Source organism: Anser cygnoides, unplaced genomic scaffold (genome assembly GCF_040182565.1).
Source record: "Anser cygnoides isolate HZ-2024a breed goose unplaced genomic scaffold, Taihu_goose_T2T_genome scaffold_44_1, whole genome shotgun sequence".
Taxonomy (NCBI): domain Eukaryota; kingdom Metazoa; phylum Chordata; class Aves; order Anseriformes; family Anatidae; genus Anser; species Anser cygnoides.
This window is the reverse complement of record NW_027103068.1, coordinates 1,039,296-1,056,749: the sequence shown is the minus strand read 5'-3', so window position 1 is coordinate 1,056,749 and position 17,454 is coordinate 1,039,296. Positions and strand designations below refer to the sequence as shown.

General features: G+C 65.4%; 2 protein-coding genes across 2 annotated transcripts; both read right to left on the bottom strand.

Moving 5' to 3' along the window:
- Positions 1-33: 33 nt before the first annotated feature.
- Positions 34-9,322, bottom strand: LOC136789332 (troponin T, slow skeletal muscle-like). The gene is given in 15 exon segments (XM_066989391.1): positions 34-166; positions 777-817; positions 946-1,036; positions 2,989-3,098; positions 3,214-3,324; positions 4,541-4,618; positions 4,756-4,806; positions 4,808-4,873; positions 6,390-6,450; positions 6,552-6,573; positions 7,460-7,492; positions 8,048-8,080; positions 8,447-8,460; positions 8,564-8,611; positions 9,276-9,322. Coding segments are annotated over 14 exon segments (786 nt in total). The 5' UTR covers positions 8,593-8,611; positions 9,276-9,322; the 3' UTR covers positions 34-120.
- Positions 9,323-11,291: 1,969 nt separating this feature from the next.
- On the bottom strand, positions 11,292-17,444 carry LOC136789386 (histone-lysine N-methyltransferase KMT5C-like). The gene is given in 10 exon segments (XM_066989443.1): positions 11,292-11,445; positions 11,447-11,488; positions 12,445-12,581; positions 13,535-13,554; positions 14,275-14,361; positions 14,364-14,437; positions 14,515-14,624; positions 15,908-16,070; positions 17,048-17,189; positions 17,371-17,444. Coding segments are annotated over 9 exon segments (897 nt in total). The 5' UTR covers positions 17,158-17,189; positions 17,371-17,444.
- Between the last annotated feature and the right edge of the window lie 10 nt (positions 17,445-17,454).

Genomic DNA, 17,454 nt, shown 5'->3' with positions numbered 1-17,454 from the left:
CCCACCCCCGAGGATAGAGAGACGGAGGCGGGAGACCGGAAGCGGTGTTTATTGGAGGACCGGAAGTGCTGTTTATTGGAGGACCGGACGTGACGTTGATTCGGGGGGCGGGGCGGGGGCTCACTTCCAGCGCCCCCCCACGCGGCCCTTGCCCACCACCTTCTTGCTGCGGGGGGAGGAAGGGGGGGGGGGGGGTCAGGGGGGGCCGGGACCCCCGGAGACCCCCAGTGACCCCCCGACACCCCAAAGCCACCCCCAGGACCCCCCAACTGCCCCCAGGACCCCAAAGAGGCCCCCCCCCCCAGACCCCAGCCACCCCCAGAGACCCCAAAGAGGCCCAGGACCCCCCAGACCCCCCCAGAGACCCCCCCCCCCCCCAGACCCCACCCCCCAAGCCCAGGACTCCCCCAACCCAAGTCCCCCCGAGACCCCAAAACCACCCCCAAGCCCCCCAGGATACCCCCAAACCCCCCCCAGGACCCCCCCCCAGGACCCCCCAAGCCCCCAACCCCCCCCCCCCAAGGACCCCAAACTCCCCCAGGGACCCCCCAAGGTCCCCCCCCAAGCCCCCAACCACCCCCAGGGACCCCCGACCCCCCCCCGAGGCCCCCCAAGTCCCCCCAGGACCTGAAACCACCCCCAGAGACCCTCTGACCCCCCCAAACCCCCCAAGACCCCCCCCCCCCCCCCCCAAAACCCAACCCCCCCCAAAACCCAACCCCCCCCCACAAAAACCCAACCCCCCCCCCAAAAAACCCCAACCCCCCCCCCCTTACAATTTCTGGGCATGGCTGATGCGGTTGTACAGCACGTTGATCTGGGGGGGGGGGGGGCAGAGAAAACACCGTGAATCAGGGCACCCCCCCAGGAAACCGCCCCCCCCCCTCAGGAAGACCCCCCCCCCCCACCCCAGGGGTGCCCCCCCCCCCCCCGCGCCCCCCCCACCTCGTATTTCTGGCGCCGCAGCTTCTCGCTCAGGTCGAACTTCTCCGACTCCAGCTGCTGGATCCAGTCGTGGAGCTCCCGCGCCTTCGCCCTGGGGGGGGGCGAGTTTTAATTGGGGGGGGGGCGAGTTTTAATTGGGGGGCAATTTGTAATTGGGGGGGCGAGTTTGGTTGGGGGGGGGCGAGTTTGGTTGGGGGAGCGAGTTTTGGGGGGGGCAGTTTTATTGGGAGGGAATTTTAGGGGGGAATTTTAGGGGGATTTTTAATTAGGGGGCGAGTTATATTGGGGGGCAATTTTCATTACGGGGGGCAAGTTTTAATTGGGGCAAGTTTTAATTGGGGGGGCGAGAGTTTGTTGGGGGGGCGCAAGTTTTAATGGGGGGAGTGGGGGGCGAGCAGTTTTATTGGGGGGGGAATTTTACGGGGGGCAATTTTATGGGTGGGCAATTTTAATTGGGGGGAATTTAACTGGGCAATTTTTATAGGGGGTCAAGTTTTAATTGGGGGGCAATTTTCATTACGGGGGGCAATTTTTAATTGGGGGGAGTTTCAGTATGGGGGGGCGAGTTTTAATTGGGGGCGAGTTATATTAGGGGGGGCAATTTTCATTAGGGGGGCCGAGTTTTAATTGGGGGGGAATTTAATTGGGCAATTTTTATAGGGGGGCAATTTTCATTACGGGGGCAATTTTTAATTGGGGGGAGTTTCAGTATGGGGGCGAGTTTTAATTGGGGCGAGTTATATTGGGGGGCAATTTTCTTTAAGGGGGGCGAGTTTTAATTGGGGGGCAATTTTTATTGGGAGGCAATTTTTAATTGGGGGAGCAATTTTTAATTGGGGGAAGGCGAGTTATATTGGGGGCAATTTTCATTATGGGGGGCCGAGTTTTAATTGGGGGGGCAAGTTTTATTACGGGGGGCAATTTTCATTACGGGGGGCAATTTTTAATTGGGGGAGAGTTTCAGTATGGGGGGCGAGTTTTAATTGGGGGGCGAGTTATATTGGGGGGCAATTTTCATTACAGGGGGGCAAGTTTTAATTGGGGGGGCGAGTTTTATTGTTGGGGCGAGTTATAGTGGGGGGGCAATTTTCTTTAAGGGGGGCGAGTTTTAATTGGGGGGGCGAGTTAAATTGGGGGGCAATTTTTAATTGGGGGGCGAGTTTTAATTGGGGGGGGGTGAGTTATATTGGGGGGCAATTTTTAATTGGGGGGCGAGTTTTAATTGGGAGGGGGGCGAGTTATATTGGGGGGCAATTTTCATTAGGGGGGCCGAGTTTTAATTGGGGGGGGGCAAGTTTTATTACAGGGGGGCAATTTTCATTATGGGGGGGCGAGTTTTAATTGGGGGGGCAATTTTTAATCGGGGGGAGTTTCATTACGGGGGGCAATTTTTAATTGGGGGGCAATTTTTAATTGGGGGAGGCGACTTATATTGGGGGGGCGAGTTATATTGGGGGGGCAATTTTCATTACGGGGGGGTGAGTTTTCATTAGGGGGCAATTTTCATTACGGGGGGGCAATTTTTAATTGGGGGGGGGAGTTTCAGTATGGGGGTGAGTTTTAATTGCGGGGCAATTTTTAATTGGGGGGGGCGAGTTTTATTGTTGGGGGGCGAGTTTTATTACAGGGGGCGAGTTTTAATTGGGGGGGCAATTTTCATTACGGGGGGGCAATTTTTAATTGGGGGGGAGTTTCAGTATGGGGGGCGAGTTTTATTGCGATTGGGGGGAGATTTTTTATTGGGGGGCCGGAATTTTTTAATTGGAGGGGGGATTTTTTTATTGGGGATAATTTAATTGGGAGGGAATTTTTTAATCGGGGGGGCAATTTTTAATGGGGGGCTTTTTTAATGGGGGGATTTTTTTTTAATGGGGGGGGGATTTTTTTATTGGGGGTAATTTAATTGGGAAGGAATTTTTCAAATCAGGGTGGGAATTTTTTAATCGGGGGGGCCAATTTTTAACGGGGGGGATTTTTTTTTTTAAGGGGGGGGATTTTTTTTTAAGGGGGGGGGGGATTTTTTAACGGGGGGGGGGCCCCCACCTGAGCTCGTCCTCCCGCAGGTGCTCGATGTCCAGGGGCTTCTTGCGCTCGGCCAGGATGCGCAGCTTCATCTCGCGGCCCGTCTGCCGCTTGCCCCGCTTCTGCTCCGCCTTTTTTTTGGGGGGGGGGGGCACAAATTTATTTTGGGGGGGGGTCCCAAGGGTCCCGGGGGGGTCCCAAGGTCCCGGGGGTCCCGGGGGGTCCCGGGGGGTCCCGGGGGGTCACCTTGGCCAGGTAGCCGCCGAAGTGGGGCATGGTGGAGAGCACCTTCTTCTTCTTGGCGTCGTCCTCGGCGCGCTTCTTGGCCTCCTCCTCCTCCTTGCGCAGCTTCTCCTCCTGGGGGGGGGGGCACCAGTGCTCCCAGTATGCTCCCAGTATGCTCCCAGTACGCTCCCAGTACGCTCCCAGTACACCCTCGGCATCCCCCACTGTATCCCCAGTACGCCCCCCAGCGTGTCCCTGCTGCGTTCCCAGTACCCCCAGTATATCCCCACCATCCCCGCTGAGTCCCCAGCGTCCCCCACCACGTCCCCCAGTGTCCCCAGTATGTTCCCAGTGTCCCCCAGTACCCCCCAGTATGCCCCCAGTATCCCCCATTGTGTCCCCACTGCGTCCCCAGTATGCACACTATGTCCCCAGTGCTCCCACTACATCCCCAGTGCCCTCCAGCATGCCCCCCAGTACGCCCCCAGCACTCCCAGTGTCCCCCAGTGCTCCCAGTATGCCCCCAGCGTCCCCCAGTGCCCCCAGTATGTCCCCAGCACATCCCTGGTGTCCCCCAGTATGCCCCCAGTGCCCCCAGTATGTCCCCAGCACATCCCTGGTGTCCCCCGGTATGCCCCCAGTGCTCCCAGTATGTCCCCAGCACATCCCTGGTGTCCCCCGGTATGCCCCCAGTGCTCCCAGTATGCCCCCAGCACATCCCTACTGTGTCCCCAGTGCTCCCAGTATGCCCCCAGCACATCCCTAGTGTCCTCCAGTGCTCCCAGTATGTCCCCAGCACATCTCTAGTGTCCTCCAGTGCTCCCAGTATGCCCCCAGTGCTCCCAGTATGCCCCCAGCACATCCCTAGTGTCCCCCGGTATGCCCCCAGTGCTCCCAGTATGTCCCCAGCACATCCCTGGTGTCCCCCGGTATGCCCCCAGTGCTCCCAGTATGCCCCCAGCACATCCCTACTGTGTCCCCAGTGCTCCCAGTATGCCCCCAGCACATCCCTAGTGTCCTCCAGTGCTCCCAGTATGCCCCCAGTGCTCCCAGTATGCCCCCAGCACATCCCTAGTGTCCCCCGGTATGCCCCCAGTGCTCCCCAGTGCTCCCAGTATGCCCCCAGTGTGCCCCCAGTGCCCCCAGCACATCCCTAGTGTGCCCCCAGTATGCCCCCAGTGCTCCCAGTATGCCCCCAGCACATCCCTAGTGTCCCCCAGCATGCCCCCAGTGCCCCCCAGTGCTCCCAGTACGCCCCCAGCATATCCCTGCTGTGTCCCCAGCACCTCCCAGTGCTCCCAGCACGCTCCCAGTGCTCCCAGTACGCTCCCGGCGCCCCCGCGCTCACCGCCAGCCTCGCCTGCCTCTCGCGCTCCTTCTCGGTGCGGCTCCTCAGCTGCTCGTTGCGCTCCGCCCGGCGCCGTTCCTGCGGCACCACCGTCACCGGGGGGGGGGGCACCTGCAGCCCCCCCATCCCGGTGCCCCCCCCCATCCCGGTGGCCCCCCACGTCCCCGTGACCCCCACGTCCCCGTGACCCCCCCGGGCCCCCCCCCCCCACTCACGATGCGCTCCATCAGCGCCACCAGCTCCTGCTCCTCGCGGCGCCGCTGCTCGGAAGTGGGCGTCGATGAGGGTCTGCAGCTCCAGCAGGTCCTTCTCCATGCGCTTACGGTGGATGTCCTGGGGGGGGGGGCACGGTCACAGCCCCCCCGGGCACTCACAGACCCCCCGAACCCACAGACCCCCCCGGAACCCACAGACCCCCCGAGACTCGCAGATCCCCCGGTGAACCGCACAGGGGAACCCCCAGCCCCACGGCGGCCCCCTTGTTCCCCCCCCGCGCCCTAAAATGCCCCCCCAGTCCCAAAATGCCCCCCCAGTCCCAAAATGTGCCACCCCCCTAAAATGCCCCCCCCAGTCCCACAATGCCCCTCCCAGACCCTCTGGCCCATAGCAGCCCCCCAGCCCCACAACACCTCCCCTCAGCCCCCCCAGTCCCAAAATGCCCCCCCAAGTCCCAAAATGCGCCCCCCACCCTAAAATGCCCCCCCCAGTCCCACAACATCCCTCCCAGCCCCCCTACCCCATAGCAGCCCCCCCAGCCCCACAACAGCCCCCCCAGCCCCACAACACCCCCCCAGCCCCATAGCAGCCCCCTCGTTCCCCCCCAGCCCCAAAATGCCCCCCTGCCCCACAAACGCTCCCCCCTCCCAAAACGCCCCCCCGCCTCACAATACCCCCTCATCCCCACAATGCCCCCCAGCCTCACAATACCCCCCTCAGCCCCGCCCCCAGCCCCCCAAATGCCCCCCCAGCCCCAAAAACGCCCCCCCCAGCCCCATAGCAGCCCCCCCAATGCCCCCCAGAACCCCCCCAGCCCCATAGCGGCCCCCCCAATGCCCCCCAGCCCCAAAACCGCCTCCCCAACACCCCCCAGCCCCAAAACAGCCCCCCCAGCCCCAAAATGCCCCCCAATGCCCCCCCAGCCCCCAAAACGCCCCCCCAGCCCCCGTAGCAGTCCCCCCACTGCCCCCCAGCCCCAAAATGCCCCCCCAGCCCCACAGCGGCCCCCCCCACTGCCCCCCCCAGCTCCAAAATGCCCCCCCCAGCCCCATAGCGGCCCCCCAATGCCCCCCCCCCAGCCCCAAAAATGCCCCCCCCCCAGCCCCATAGCGGCCCCCCCAATGCCCCCCCCAGCCCCAAAAATGCCCCCCCCCCAGCCCCATAGCGGCCCCCCCAATGCCCCCCAGCCCCCAAAATGCCCCCCAGCCCCGTAGCAGTCCCCCACTGCCCCCCAGCCCCAAAATGCCCCCCCCAGCCCCATAGCGGCCCCCACTGCCCCCCCAGCTCCAAAATGCCCCCCCCAGCCCCATAGCGGCCCCCCCAATGCCCCCCCCCAGCCCCAAAAATGCCCCCCCCCAGCCCCATAGCGGCCCCCCCAATGCCCCCCCCAGCCCCAAAATGCCCCCCCAGCCCCATAGCGGCCCCCCAATGCCCCCCAGCCCCAAAAATGCCCCCCCAGCCCCATAGTGGCCTCCCCAACGCCGCCCCCAGCCCCAAAATACCCCCCCAATGCCCCCCCAGCCCCACAGCAGCCCCCCCAGTGCCCCCCGAGCCCCAAAATGCCCCCCCAGCCCCATAGCAGCCCCCCCAATGCCCCCCCACCGCCCCCAAAAACGCCCCCCCCCCCACTCACATCGAAGTCCACGCGCTCCCCCTCGGGGATCTTGGGGGGGGCCAGCTGGGGCACCAGCGGCCTGGGGGGGGGGGTGGTCAGAGGGCTCTCAGGGTGGGGGGGGGCGCGTTACAGCACCCTGACCCCCCCCCCCCCAAAAAAACTGCCCCCCTCTCAGCTCACCGAGGCCGGGGCCGCTCCTCTTCTGTGGGGGGGGGAAATGGGGTTAGTGGGGGCGGCAAAAGGGTTGGGGGGTCTGGGGGGGCAAAGTCTTCGGGGGGGGGTCAGGGTCTTTCCGAGGGGTTGGGGTCTTTGGGGGGGGGTTAAAGTCTTCGGGGGGCGTTGGGGGTCTTTCAGGGGGTATTTGGGGTCTTTGGGGGGGGGGGTTAAAGTCTTCGGGGGGGGGTCAGGGTCTTTCCGAGGGGGTTGGGGTCTTCGGGGGGTCAAAGTCTTCGGGGGGGATTTGGGGTCTTCGGGGGGGGTCAGGGTCTTTTGGGGGGGGGGGTCGGGGTGTTTGGGGGGGATTTGGGGTCTTTGAAGGGGGGCAAAGTCTTTGGGGGGGGGTCCATTTGGGGTCTTCGGGGGGGTTTGGGGGTCCTGTTCGGGGGTATTTGGGGTCTTTGGGGGGGGGTTAAAGTCTTCGGGGGGGGGGTCAGGGTCTTTGGGAGGGGTTGGGGTCTTTGGGGGGGGGTCAAAGTCTTCGGGGGGGGGGGGGGGGGTCTTCGGGGGGATCGGGGGTTCTTTGGGGTCTTCGACGGGGGTCGGGGGTCTTTGAAGGGGGGTTAAAGTCTTTTGGGGGGGGGTAAAGTCTTCGGGGGGTTGGGGGGTTGGGGTCTTTGGGGGGACAGTATGGGGACTTTGAAGGGGGGGTCAAAGTCTTTGGGGGGATTTGGGGTCTTTGAAGGGGGATTTGGGGTCTTTGAAGGGGGGCTCAAAGTCTTTGGGGGGATTTGGGGTCTTTGAGGGGGGTCGGGGGTCTTTGGGGGGGATTTGGGGTCTTTGGGGGGGGGTCAAAGTCTTCGGGGGGGGTTTGGGGTCTTTGGGGGGATTTGGGGTCTTCGAGGGGGGTCAAAGTCTTCGGGGGGTCCTACCTGGCTCCTCATGAGGTTTGGGGGGCTCCGATGCTGGGGGGGGGCAGAAAAAGCAGAGGGTCAGGACCCGCACAGCCCCCCCACCCCATACCCCCCCCCCCCCAAAGTAATCCTCCCCGGGGGTCCCCACCCCAAATCGGGGGGGGTCAGTGACGCCCCCCGGGGGTCTTTTGGGGGGGGAGGTGTGGGATTAAAGGGGGGGGAATGGGGGGGGGTCGTGGAGTAAAGGGGGGGGGGGGCTGAGGTTGGTCGGGGGGGCCTCAAGGGGGGGATTTTGGGGGCAATTCTTGGGGATTTGGGGCTTTTTTCTGGGGGGGGGGCACAGGGTCTGGGGGGGTCCACAGGGTTTGGGGGGGGGGCTTGCTTTTTTGGGGGGGGAATCCATATTTTTTTGGGGGGGGGGCTGAAGTTGGTCGGGGGAAAGGATTTTGGGGGGCAGTCTCGGGGATTTTGGGGGCAATTCTTGGGGATTTGGGGCTTTTTTTGGGGGGGCGTAAGGTCTGGGGGGGGGTCCATAGAGTCTTGGGGGGGGGGGCTTGTTTTTTTGGGGGGGGGGTCATGCTTTTTTTGGGGGGGACACTCGCTCACCTTCCTCCTCTTCCTCCTCTGCAGCCTCCTCCTCTGCAGGAGACATGGGGGGGGGGCAGTGACACCCCCCCCCCGTGGTAATTAAGCAGAGCCATTAACGTGATGCTAATTAGCGCCCCAGGATTCGTTAGGGCCCCCCCCCAACCTCGAACCCCCCCCACCTCGAACCCCCCCCTCCAAACTCTCATTAGTTACTCTTTGGTAATGGGGTTAGTTAATTAAAACTCGGTTAGTTAGTTAGTTAAAACTCGGGGGGGTTAATTAATAGCGGGGGGGGGGTGTTAATTAACGCTTGGGGGGCTAATTAATACTTGGGGGGGTCGTTAACACTTCGGGGGTTAATTAGCCTTGGGTACCCAGCTGTTAATTAGCTGGGGGGGGGGAGGGGGCATCACTCACCTTCCTGCTGCTCCCTGGGGGGGGGGGGAAGGAAAACAGTGAGGGGGGGGGGCAATTTTTTTTGGGGGGGGGGGGGTAATTTTTTCGGGGGGGGGTTAATTGGGGGGGGGCACTCACTCCTCGTATTCCTCCTCGGCCTCGGACATGGCTGCGGGTCGGGGGCACCTGGGGGGTGGCACCGGGGGGGGGGGGGGGCCGTCAGGGGGCATGGGGGGGGCTGCCCCCCCCCCATAAATGCCCCCCCCAACCCCCCAGTCCCTGTAAGTGCCCCCCCAAGCCCCTATAAATACCCCCCAGTTGCATAAGTGCCCCCCAGTCCCTGTAAGTGCCCCCCCAGCCCCTATAAATGCCCCCCCAGCCCCTATAAATGTCCCCCAGTCCCTATAGGTGCCCCCCCCAACCCCCCAGCCCCTATAAGTGCCCCCCAGCCCCTATAAATGCCCCCCCCCGTAGCCCCCCCAGACCCTATAAGTGCCCCCCCCACAGCCCCCCCAGTCCCTATAGGTGCCCCCCAACCCCCAGACCCTATAAATTCCCCCCCAGCCCTATAAGTGCCCCCCATAGCCACTCAGTCCCCATAGGTGCCCCCCCATCCCTATAAACACCCCCCCCCGCCTCTCCATCCCCCCCCACGGACCCCCCTCACCCCAATATCCCCCCCCCCACAGACCCCCCCCCACCCCAATATCCCCCCCCCCCCCACGGACCCCCCTCACCCCAATATCCCCCCCCCCACCCCACGGACCCCCCTCACCCCAATATCCCCCCCACCCCACCCCACGGACCCCCCTCACCCCATTGCCCCCCCACCCCATTGCCCCCCCCCCACCAGTGGGGTCGGGCTCTACCAGCACCGCGCCCCCCCCCCCGAGCCCGGAGGTGCCTTTATGGGGGGGGCGGCCCCTCCCCCACATGACATCACCCCCCCCCCACACCCCCCCTTCTATGGGGTGGGGTGGGGGGCCGGACCCCCCCCCCAAAAAAAATTCCGCTGCTTTGTTCCTGGGATGCCACCGAAATGTCACCGACACCGGACACCCGCAGCTGTCGGGGGGGGGCATGGAAATGGGGGGGGGCGCAGGGGGGGGCGCAGGGAAATGGGGGGGGGCGCAGGGAAATGGGGGCGCAGGGAAATGGGGGGGGCAGGGAAATGGGGGGCGCAGGGAAATGGGGGGGCACAGGGAAAAGGGGAGGGCGCAAGGAAATGGGGGGCGCAAGGAAATGGGGGGGCGCAAGGAAAGGGGGGACGCAGGGAAAAGGGGGGCGCAGGGAAATGGGGGGCAGGGAAATGGGGGGCGCAGGGAAATGGGGGGCGCAGGGAAATGGGGGGGGGCACACACTGCTATGGGGGGTCTTAAGGAAATGGGGAGGGCTTAGGGAAAAGGGGGGGTCACAGCTATGGGAGGGGCCTTGGGGAAATGGGGGGGGGCCAGGAAAAAGGGGGGGCAGTGCTATGGGGGGCCTTAGGGAAATGGGGAGGGGGGTCACAACTACGGGGGGGTTCTTAGGGAAATGGGGGGGCCACACACTATGGGGGGGGTCTTAGAAAATTGGGGGGGGGACCACACGCTATGGGGGGGGGTCTTAAGGAAATGGGGGGGCACAGCTACGGGGGGGGGCACCATTGGGCTCAGGCTTTGTCTAGGGGAAAAGCGAGGGGGGGGGGCAGTGGGGTTTAGCCCCCCCCGGGGGGGGGGGGGGCACACACGGGTTTAACCCCCTGAGGGGGCACACGGGGGGGTTTAGCCCACGGGGGGGGCACGGGGGGGCCATTTTGGGTGAGGACAAAAGGGGGGGGGGCAGATTCCTGGGGGCTATTCCTGTCCCCTGATGTCACCCCCCCCAGCACCTGTTGGGGACATTCCTGTCCTTTGTTCCCGCGGGGGGGCACACCACCCCCCCACCCCCCGCCCCCCCCCCCACATTGAGTTGGGGGCCACCACTCACCCCCAGCCTCGGCCTTTTCGTTGCCATTTTCCTTTATTTCCGTAAAAATCCAGAGGAAAAAACCACCAAAAATCCCCTTTTCCACTCCGCCCCCCCGCCCCCCCCGCAGCACCAAAGCCGTGCCCCCCCCCCCCCAAAGGGTGAGGTAGGTGTCCGAGGGGAGGGGGGGGGGCGTGTGTGTGCCCCCCCCCCCCCCCCAAAATTAATTAAGCCACGTCGAGGGCGATGGCCCCGTGGGTCACCACCCACCGCAGCCTCCCCGGTGGCCCCGAAAGCCCCCGGGTTTTTTTGGGGGGGGGGCACCTTCCCTGCAGGGCCCCCCCCCCCCCCCCCCCCCTCCTCGATCTGGGGGGGCCCCAAACGGACGTGGGCGTAGAGGGAGAGTTTGGGGTCGGCCGAAACGGGGCCGGGGGCGGAGGAGGGGGGTTTTGGGAGGGGGGGGCGGCCCGGCCTGGGTGGGGGCGGGGGGGCTGCAGGCGGGGCAGGCGGACGCAGGGCGCCCCCCCCCCCGCAGGCGGCAGCCCCCCCGCAGGAGACGCAGTCGTGGAGGGCGACGCGCAGCTGGGGGAGGCGCGGGGGGGGCGCGGGTGGTGCCTGTTGGGGGGGAGATTTATTTTGGGGGGGGGGGGGGTCACAAGGGCGAGACGCCCCCCCCAAAGCTTTGTGCCCCCCCCCCCAATTTGTGTACCGTCCCCAAGAGCTTCGTGCCCCCCCAAAAGCTTCGTGCCCCCCCAACATCCCGTGCCCCCCCCAACATCCCCCCCCCAAAATCCCGTGCCCCCCCCCCAAAGCCCTGTGCCTCCCCCCAAAGCCTCGTACCCCCCCCCAGGCCTTGTGCCCCCCGAAACCTTGCAACCCCCCCCAAAAAACCCTTGTGCCCCCCCCCCCCCCAAGTATTTTAAGGGGGGGGGGGTCTTACCGTGGGGGGTCGGCGGCGCCGGCGGCGCTGTCGGTGGCGGCGGCGGCGGGGGGGCCCGCGCCCCCCCCCGTGGGCGCGCCGCAGCCGCCCGTCCGTCTCCCGCAGGTGGTACTTGGGGGGCGGGGGGGGCGGCGGCTGGGCCCCCCCGGCGCTGCCGGAAGGCGCCTTCACCTTTCCTGGGGGGGGGGGAAAGGGTTAGGAAATGGGGGGGGGGGGGTCAAAAATGGGGGGATTTGGGGGTGGCCAGGAAATGGGGGGGGGGGTTGGGGGGTTAAAAATGGGGGGGTTAAAAGGGGGGGGGGGGATTTGGGGGGGGGGGTTAAAAGTGGGGGGGGGGGGGATGGGGGGGTTAAAAGGGGGGGGATTTAGGGGGGTTAAAAATGGGGGTTGGGGGGGATTTAGGGAGAGGGTAATTTGGGGGGGGCTTTTGGGGTGGAGTGTTTAAGGGGTGTTTTTTGGGGGGCTTTTTTTTGGGGGGGGGGGTCTTGGGGGGGGGTTAGGAGCAAAGAGCACTTGGGGGGGGGGAATTTAGGGGGATTTAAGAGCCGGGGGTGTTTGGGGGGGGGGGCTTTAGGAAGGAGCAGGATTTGGGGGGGGGGGGGGATTTTCGTCGGGGGGGGGGGCGGAAGATTTATTGGGGGGGAGAGAGACACTTTTGGGGGGGGGAAGGATTTTTTTGGGGGGCAGACCTTTTTTTGGGGGGAAAGAGGCTTTATTGGGGGGGCAGAAGAGACCTTTTTTTTTGGGGGGGGAACCTTTATTTGAGGGGGGGCGAAGAGACCTTTTTTTGGGGGGGGAGAGACACTTTATTGGGGGGGGGAGGAGGCTTTATTTGGGGGGGGGGGCGAGACTTTTTGTGGGGAGGGACCACAACACATTTTTCACGCGGCGAGCCTTTTTTTGGGGTGGGGGGGAATTATTTTGGGGTGGGGGGGGGATATTTTTTCTTTGGGGGGGGGGGGGGCACAGCAGTCACCCCCCTGCCCTCCCCCCCCCCCCCCTATAGCACCCCTGCACCGCCGGGGCAGGGAACGGAGATCCCCGTTTCCCCCCCCCAGGGCTGCCCCCAGCCGGGCTGCGGGTGGGGGGGTTCTAAGAGTGCGCCCCCCGTGCCCCCGCCCGCGCCCCCCACCTCTCGCAGGTGCAGCACTCGCAGCGCTCGTTGTTGTCCCCGAAGAAGCTGTCCCCGTAGAAGCAGGTGATCTCGTCCTGCGGCGCGATGTCCCGCACCACCTGCACCCGCGCCGCGTTCCCCTCCGCCGGCACGAACTTTTGGGGGGGGGGGTTAATTAGCAGCGCCCCCCCCTCAAAAATAATCAGCAACCCCCCCCGAACACATAGGGTTGGAGCCGCATCCCCCCGTGCAAACACAGCGCTGACGGAGACCCCGAAATGTTTTATAGGGCCGCGGCGTTCGATGTTCCCCCCCTTGGGACGTCAAAACCCCCCCGTTGGGGGGTTTTGGGGATTTGACCCCAAAAATTGCCCCCCCCAACCCGGAACCCCCCCCCCCAATCCAGGCGTTTTGGGGACCCCCCCCCAAACCCCACTGTCAGCAACCCCAATCCTAAAATCCTATTTTTGGGGGCGTTTTTTGAGATTTCGGGGACCCTGGCACCCTCAAACCCCACCATCGCCCCCCCAATCCTAAAATCCTGCTCTTTTGGGGCGTTTCTTGACATTTCAGGGCCCCCCGCAACCCCAAACCCCACTATCCCCCCCCCAATCCTAAAATCCTATTTTGGGGGCGTTTTTTGAGATTTTGGGGACCCCATCCCCCCCCCAGACCCCACTATCCCCCCTCCTAATCCTAAAACCCTACTACTTTGGGGTCATTTTTGACATTTTGGGGACGCCCCCACCCCCAAACCCCACCATCCCACCCCCACCCCTAAATTCCTGCTATTTTTGGGGGCGTTTCTTGACATTTCGGGGACCCCCGCCCACCCCCAAACCCCACCATCGCCCCCCAATCCCAAAATCCTACTATTTTGGGGGCGTTTTTTGACCCTTTGGGGCCCCCGGCACCCCCAAACTCCGCTATCCCCCCCCCCAGTCCTGACATTCTGCTATTTTGGGGGCATTTCTTGACATTTTGGGACCCTGGCACCCCTGCCCCTGCCCCTAACCCCATCACCCCCCAGCTTAGGTACCCCCACCCCAAAAAAAACCCAAGGCCCCCTCCAAAAGCCCCCCCCCCCCCAAATTCGTAGCCCCCTCACCTTGCAGTTGGGGCGGCAGTCTGCGAGGGGAAAAGCAGAGGTCAGCGGGGGGGGGGCTTTTGGGGTCACCATGGGATTTTGGGGGGGGCTAAAGGGTCTGGGGGGGTCAGAGAAATACCCCAAAGGGGGTGTAAAAGGGTTTTGGGGGGGTAAAGGGTTTTTTGGGGGGGTCAAGGGTTTTTTTTGGGGGGGGAGAGGGGAGGGGGGAAGGGTTTTGGGGTCACCAGATTTGGCAGGGGGTGTTAAGGGGGCTGGGGGGGGGGGGGTCAGGGCACCCCAAGGTGGGTGTAAAAGGGTTTGGGGGGGGTTAAAGGTTTTTTTTGGGGGGTTAAAGGGTCTGGGGGGTCAGGGCATCCCAAAGGGGGTGTAAAAGGGTTTTGGGGGGGGCTAAAGGGTCGGGGGGGGGGGGGTCATGGCACCCCAAGGGAGGTGTAAAAGGGTTTGGGGGGGGTCAAGGTTTCTTTTTTTGGGGAGGTGGGGGTCAGGGCACCCCAAGGGAGGTATAAAAGGGTTTTGGGGGGGGGAGTCAAGGTTTTTTTTTGGGGGGGGGGGTAAAGGTTTTTTTTGGGGGGTCAAAGGGTTGAGGTGAGGGAGAAGGAAGGGGTTGGGGGTGTCCCCATAGGGGACAGAGAAAATTTGGGGCATTTGTGTGGGATTTGGGGTACGGGGGGGATTTGGGGTGCAGGGGGGGGGTAATCTTTTTGGGGGGGGGGTGTTTTTTTGGGGGGGGGGGCTCTCACCGTGGTTGATGAAGGCGGCGGGGCCAAGCCAGAGCTGGGCGCACTGCTTGCGCGTGGAGTACATGATGCTGAAGTCGTTCTCCCCGAGCGCAGCAGCGCCTCGTCGGGGGCGCGCAGCTCGGCGATGCAGCCCACCAGCAGCTCCAGCGTCTCGTTTTTCCTCCTGGGGGGGCGTACAAGAGTCAGGAGGCCCCCCCCCCCGCGGGTAAAAGCCTCCCCCAGTATCGTGGGGGACCCTACCAGGTGCGGGTGGAGACGACGCGGGCGCCGTTGGTCTCCAGCGAGTAGCGGCTGCAGGGCAGGATGGCGAAGCCGCTCTCGGGCAGGAAGATGCGCAGGTAGCGGAAAACCTGGGGGGGGGGGGGCACAGTTTTTTTTTTGGGGGGGAGCACAGGTTTTTTTTTTTTTGGGGGGGGGGGACACACGTTAAGGGGGAGACCCCCGAGGTGCCCCTCAAGGGGATCACAGCACGTTGCTGCCTTTGGATCCCGGGGTGCCCCCATAGCATCACTCCCCCCCCCCAACACAGTGCCCCCCATACAACCCCCATGTGCCCCCCCCCCAAGAATCCCCTATAAGGATCCCCCATGCCCCCCCCCCCAAAAACACCCTGGTGTCCCCCCTGTAGACAACCCTGACCCCATGGCCCTGGTGCCCCCCCCATAAAGACACACCCCCCATAAGGACCCCAGTGCCCCCCAACAGGTACCCCATCACAGCCCCTCCCCCTATAGTCCCCCCCCCATAAGGACTCCGTGGCCCTGATAAGGGTCCCGGTGCCCCCCCCCCCCCCCAAAGACACCCCCACCCATAAGGACCCTGGTGCCCCCCCCGAAAGACCTCCCCCCCATAAGGACCCCATTTCCTGTGCCCCCCCCCCCCATAAGGGCCCCCTACAAAGACCCCGTGCCCCCCCCACCCCAATAAGGACCCCATAGCCCTGCTAAGGACCCCATAAGGACCCCGGGGCCCTCCCCACCCCATAAGAGCCCCCCATCAGGATCCCATAACCCTGGTGCCCCCCCCATAAAGACGTTCCCACCCCATAAGGGCCCCATGTCCCATCCTCCCCCCCAATAAAGACCCCATGCCCCCCCCATAAGGACCCCCCTACAAAGACCCCATGCCCCCCCCACCCCAATAAGGACCCCATAGCCCTGCTAAGGACCCTGTTGCCCCCCCCAAAAGACCTCCCCCCCCATAAGGACCCCCCTACAAAGACCCCATGCCCCCCCTCCCCCCAATAAGGACCCCATAACCCTAGTAAGGACCCTGGTGCCCCCCCCCGCCCCCATAAGAGCCCCCCCATAAGAGCCCCCCCATCAGGACCCCATAACCTAATAAAGACCCTGGTTCCCCCCCCATAGACCCCCTGCTAAGGACCCTAGTGCCTCCCCCCCATAACAGCCCCCCATCAGGACCCCACAGCCCCAATAAAGACCCTGATTCCCCCCCATAGACCCCCTCCCCCCACCCCATAAAGACCCCAGGGGTTCATTCCCCCCCCCGACCCATAGCCCCGCCCCCTGCCCCCTTGGCCCCGCCCCCTGCCCCCTTGGCCCCGCCCCCTGCCCTTGGCCCCGCCCCCTTCCCCTTGGCCCCGCCCCCCGCCCCTTGGCCCCGCCCCTCTCACGTGACTCTTGAGCGCGGCGCGCTGCAGCGGGCGGCGGCGCTGGAAGAAGGCGGCGGCCCAGGCCCCGCTGAGCGCCCGCCAGGCCGCCTCCAGGTCCCGCCGCCGCCGGAAGCCCTCCACGGCCGCCCGCAGGAGGTGCTGCCGCCGCAGGGCCGGCAGGGGGCTGCGGGCACCGGGAGCGGCCGTCACGGCCCCCCCGCAGGGACGCGGGCAGCGCTGGGGGACGCCGGGACGGCCCCCTCGGAACCGCCCCCCCCCCCAAGGAGCTGGGGATCCCCCGGGACCCCCCTTCGTGGCCGCGGACCCCCCCGGGACCCCCCCCCCCCCCCATGGCCCCCGGGACCCCCTCGGGGCTGGAGACCGCCCGGAACCTCGCCCCGGCACACCTCCTCGGGGTGGGGGGGGGGGGCACGCCGGGATCCCCCTACAGGGCTGGGGACCCCCCGGGACCCCCCTCCCTGGGGCTTGGGGTATCCCGGGACCCACCCCCCCCCCCACGGGGCTGGGGACTCCCGGGATTCCCTCCGGGACCCCCCTACAGGGCTGGGGGCACCCCGGGATCCCCCCCCCCAGGGCTGGGGACCCCGGGATCCCCCAACGGGACCCCGCCCAGGGCTGGGGACACCCCGGGACTCGCCCCCGGGGATGGGGACACCCCCCCCCCGTAGGACGGGGACCGGGACCACGTGGCAGGGGCATCAGCGAGCCCCCCCCCACCAATTCTGCCCCCCTATCAGGGATAAAAGGGGGACCCCCCATTCTTTCTCCTCCTCCTCCTGAGACCCTCCCCCCCCTTCCTTCCTCCTCAGACCCCCCCTCCTCCTCGGAACCCCCCATTCTTCCTCTTCCGGGGACCCCCCACCCTCCTCATCCTCGGACCCCCGCCCCTTCATCCTCCTCCTCCTGGGACCCTCCCCTCCTCATGCGCCCCCCCCCCCCCCATTTCCTCCTCCTGGGACCCCCACTTTCCTTCTCCTCCTCCTCTCCGCCCCCCCCTCACCCCTCCTCCTCCTCAGACCCCCCCCCCCCCCATTCTTCCTCCTCCTCCTCCTCCTCCTTCTCTTGGGTCCCCCCTCCCCCTCCTAGCCTCCCCCCCGGCCCTGCCCCCCCGGGACCCTCTCCCCCCCCCCCCTTCCCCACCTGACGCCCATCTTGTGCGTGCGGAAGCCCAGCACGGAGTCGAGCACCAGGCTGGTGGCCAGGTCGTCGTTCTCGCACAGCTCCCGCGCCGTCACCCGCCGGGACCCCATCGTCCCCCCGGGGCATCCTGCGGGCTCCGATCCTTAACGGAGGCGGGGGGGGGAGGGCCTCAGACCCCCCCCGGTACCGAAACGCCTCGTGGGGGGCCGGGCCCTACCGTAAGGCTCCCGATAGCGGCCCCACGCGGTACCCTAAGGCTCCAACCCGCCCCCCAGCCCCGGAACGCGATCGCGGGGGGCGCTCAGAGCCCGCCGGGGCCTCACCTGCTGCCGCCGCCGCTCCTCGTCTGCTCCCGCCGCGCTCGCCCGCCCGCCCTAGCTCCTGATTGGACGCCCGACCCGCCTCCC